We start from the raw sequence: 4,753 nt of genomic DNA on the forward strand, positions 1-4,753 counted from the left end.
GGGGGGAGAAAAAAGGCATTTTCACTTCAGTTTCCAACATGAGTTACAATTTGAATCTGAAGTAGGTATTTAATTCCAATACTTTTAAAGAAAAAACAGAGAATAGAGAAGCTTTATTATGCTGCTTGCTGCATCTTCCTGTTACTACTACAGAAAAAATTATCTATGTATGTTGTATAGCATAGCATCCCATAAAGCTCCTCACTCATTTCATCCCACATCTGCCTTATCAGAGGAAGAAGCAATACAGAAGCAATTATAGGATATTTCCATTGTCACTAAAGCAATCACTATGCAACTCAATTTCCACAGCAGTTTTGAAGAACGCATTTTCCCCAGGGACACGATGAACATGGGCCACGAAGCCTTCCTACAAGGCAGAGAATTTGTGCCCTTGTACTCTAGCAATTATACCTGAATTATTTGTCTCCCTTCTTAAACCCTCACAGTCTAACAGAGGCGAGGGATTATTTTAATATATCAGTGGCCTATTTGAAGTGATACGGATTTTGGAGAAGAACATAGGCAAAGTTCAGTGCCATCCTCTAACAAGGTTCCCAAGTATCAGCTGTAGCCAATTTCCTACTCCATCCTCTCCCTGCAAACTCCTCTTTTTTAGAATGAAAAAAAAAAAATTTTTGAGAACCAATCTATCACCTTCCCCCCAAGCAACTTGAGCACAGCAGTTTTTCATTTTGGTTCTGAACTAATGGACAGAAAATACTTCACAAATAAACATGTATATTTTTAGAGCTCCACACTGCATACTGTCACAGGTTTTACCACAGACAGAAATAAGCAACAATGAAATACTAAAAATATTCGTTCTAAACACCTTTGCCATTCTGCAGGTTGGTTCATTTTGCAAATGAGTGTACTTACACTGAATGCCTTGATATTAACATAATAAAGCAATGCTACAAAATGCTTACAAAGCAGTAAACTTACCATTTGAGGTACCCCAAAAACAACAACATTTGTATAGCTGGAAAAAGAAACCTAAAAGAAAATTTGCAAAGTCTTAATTAAAGTGACACTTATATTTGGGTAAGTTCTCACTATTCTTTTTCTCTAATCCCTGTAGCTGCACTCCTTTCAATACAAATTTATACCAAAACTAAGAAAGGAGATCCCATACCAACTTTGCATCACACGTTTCCACATAAATGCAGCTTTATATTACTGAACGGCAAAAACTTCTACTGCTTGACCAAGACTATGGTACAAACTCCAGCAGCACAAAAAATATCCATTTAGAAAATACCCACATGATTTTACTCATGGCTAAGTTTTTGCACAACTCCTACATATGTTAAAATGAGGTATGTTATAAGCTAGCCCCAAATCTTGTTAAACTTTAGTTAGCTATAAAAACTTCCCAGGCATTCCAACACTTGGGTTCTTCCAGTCAGTGCCCTGAAGTTTTCCTATGCTTGTCTCCGAACAAAGATAAAACCAGTACATTCATACTTTTCTCCCAAATTCCTAGTATCCACTTTACCCATTACAAAAATAAATCTCAGTTGCATGTAAGTTACCTTAAAGCAACATTCAAAACCAGGTAACACATTGCACAGGTAGAAAAGATCACCTATCTCATGAAATGTCATATGAGATTGCGATCTTGCACATTAGGTGAATAGGAGTCCTGTTACTGACTCCAGAGAATCGGCTCTCAGCAAAGCCTGACCTTACAGCACCCCGCATCATTCAACAGGCACAAGGATGACACAGTGTGCTCCAGGAGCCTGTACTGAAAAAGGACAGTACTTCACCCAAGCACAAAACCACCACAGCAGTGTACTGTGCTGTCAGTCTGGTTTCTGTGGGCTCAAGTACTTTTCTCAAAGCCCAATAAAGCACCTTGTGGCCAGTCAGCATTGTGGTTCTTTCACAAAATATCTTCAAAATATGGAAAACAACTCTCAAACATCCCAGATTCATTCTTCCATACTTCACCACCTACCTTCCATAAGTCTGAAATATAAAATTTGGTGTTCTGATGTACCCCATCTCTCCAGGCACGGTATCTGGAGTACCAAACTAGCCAGGGATTTAATTCATAACCAACAGCTTTGAATCCCCTTTTTGCAGCTGCTATCACCTACAAGAAAGAAAATAAATCTTCACTTAGAAACAGAGAAAGCATATTTGTCTAAACAGGAGCACATAGTTTTCATTACACTATAAATCAAAGGAATGCACTTTTGTAAATCACTTAGGTTTTAATCCCCAAGAGATTAGCAGTATAGTGAACAAAGACTCAAACTACACTCTACTATTATGACTAGTCCCATTGAAATGAGTAGATACATTCAGACTAACAAAGCGAGCCACTTAAACATTCACAGGGCAAAGCTGTAAGCTTGTAGTACGTCTGTGATTTACATAAAAGTTTAATTTAACATACTTATGACACTACATTGGAACTAAAGAATACCAAAATGGACCACAGAGAGAACAGCAGAAATGCTCAAAATTAGAGCACTTAACTTATTTGAAAAGCAGTGATTGGTAGGCACTTGAGAAACCCCTGAATCAGAGCCAAATTGACCTACCAATAGAAAGAGTACGTAAGTAAACCATTGACCTACCTTTAAAAAAAAGCTGTTGGTCAAAAATTTAAATGTAGGTTAAAAATTTGACCAAAAAAACCCCACAAATAAATCTCACAGTATAGCTTTCAACCAATGCTAGGCTTCATACATCATTGTAAAAGGCAAAAGGTAATTCAGATAATAAATAGATTTTCAAAGACACTGCTCTAAATTAGACCCTAAGATTTAGAATTGTTAAACTGTATAGCAAGTGTCTTCAACAAAGATCAAAGTCTACTGATTTTTTTTTGGGGGGGGGGGGAGGGGGGAATACAAAAAGGCACCAGATTCTAGAATTAATTTTTAAGCCATCATTTAAAAGGTTACTGCAAAGTTTAGATCGGGAAAAGCCTGATGAACTATGAATTACAGAACAGGCAAGGTGAAATCAAGAAGTAGTACACATTTCTTAATAGGCCTTCTTGAACAGCATTATCTGGACAGTATGTTCCACACTATTACAGTAATTCATCTTCCATCATGCACCCAGCATTTGCAAATACACTACAAGACTCTGACATTTTTAACATGCTTGGAAAAAAAAAATGGTCATATTCATCCATTGATTACACCCAAGCAAGTCCTAATATTTACATCATCTGAACAGAAGCTCAACTTTTTTCAGGACAGATGCATTAAGGCAACACCAAGCATTCAGTTTTAGGCACCTTGCTCTCCAAGTAGTCTTCAGTCCCTCTCTCTACATATATATATATAAAAGTATGTCATACATATAAATAAAATAACAATTAAACATACAGTACCTAGTCAAATTAGGTGCCTCATATGAGGGTCGACACCCAGAATGCTGAGCAGAGAGGGCACCACAAACTGCAGCTCTCTCATACCTACATGCTTTTCTCCATTTCCTACTCGGGCACAATTCCTTCTAAGCCACCATCACAGAGTTGGATTTCCAAATCAAATTTTTTAGTGTGGACAAACAGTTGACTCATTCACGTGAAATACGGACAAAGACAGCATTCAAGAACGTACTTGTTCCCATCAAAGACCCACTTAGCATGCCATCCTGTTGCTAAAGCTGACTTAAAGCAGATGGTTAGGAAATGGTACACAAAGCATCACGACGACAAAAGAACCCCAGACTATTCTCCACTATACCCTCACCGCCACATTTCACAAATTTAGAGTTTAGATAATGTCCTGGAGGTGCAGTATAACTTTGGCTTTGGGGATTCTCACCATTTCTCTTTGTAACTATTCTAGTTTCACCATACTGAAGTGGGCCAGCACTGCACAAAGTTGTGAAGACTACAGTTCTAACAGTACTAGATTTTTACTTTTGCTATTCATTCACTCATTTCTCTTTCTCTTTTATTCTTCTATCACCTTTACACAATAAACACAGAGCTGCAGCTCCAAAAGCACAGTGTTATTTAATTTCACAGCCTCACATGTTGCAGCTATAAACCTATGTGGAATCACAGCTCTTTGGGAATCACACCACCAAAACTTTGATCACATCTTCTCATGTGAATGCAGCACAGTCCCCTGCAGTCAACAGGATGAGGTTATCATTTTGTACACTACCCTGTCAAGTTGAAGCTAAGACTGGAGCAAAAATACTGATTACTCACATAAACTGAATATAAACGTTTTTCAGCTTTGCATAAGGCTTGAACAAAAAAACCTGGATGTCAAAGACAAGACATTCATAAATATGAGAAAACGGCAGCAGCTAGAGCATTCAGCACTTTTTTGAGAGGTGACATAAAAGGCAGGCAATGTCTATAACTTACAATGCGGCCATCCCCACTACCAATGTCAACTAGGGAGCCGCTTCTGTTTTCTAGCATTTTCAGCACATTCTGGATCTGAGTGGCAGTTGCAGGAACAAAGGGCAGGCACACTTTCCTCAGAGCTGGGATTACGAAGGGGGTAACCACAGCATATAGGGCCACCAAGGTCCCACCAACACCAGCAGTCACCAACAGCCCCCAGTTCCTTCTTCTGGAGTCAGCCTTGCAATTCACTTGTGGGCCTGCTGCCTTGGACATCACAGCTAGAGACAGACATCAAAAAGTATTTTCTCTTTATTATATGCTCACTTAAGACAAAGCAGTGTGGTCTGTAAGACAGGGAGCAGCCCGCAGCTCCTCCCTGCCAGCCGGGCTGCAGCGCTCCCGGAACAGCTC

At 39.0% G+C, this 4,753-nt stretch overlaps 1 protein-coding gene across 1 annotated transcript in view; it reads right to left on the minus strand.

Annotated features, from left to right (window-relative positions):
• The window catches only part of LOC104542859 (protein FAM173B-like), a 7,483-nt gene extending 2,868 nt beyond the window's left edge, over positions 1–4,615 (minus strand). The window contains exons 1-3 of the mRNA XM_010187317.1: positions 4,358–4,615; positions 1,967–2,104; positions 949–999 (exon numbers count right to left, since the gene is read on the minus strand). Coding sequence (XP_010185619.1) covers positions 949–999; positions 1,967–2,104; positions 4,358–4,615 — 447 coding nt within the window. The remainder of the gene's footprint in view (positions 1–948; positions 1,000–1,966; positions 2,105–4,357) is intronic.
• Between the last annotated feature and the right edge of the window lie 138 nt (positions 4,616–4,753).

Source organism: Mesitornis unicolor, unplaced genomic scaffold, assembly GCF_000695765.1.
Source record: "Mesitornis unicolor isolate BGI_N332 unplaced genomic scaffold, ASM69576v1 scaffold11336, whole genome shotgun sequence".
Lineage (NCBI taxonomy): Eukaryota > Metazoa > Chordata > Aves > Mesitornithiformes > Mesitornithidae > Mesitornis > Mesitornis unicolor.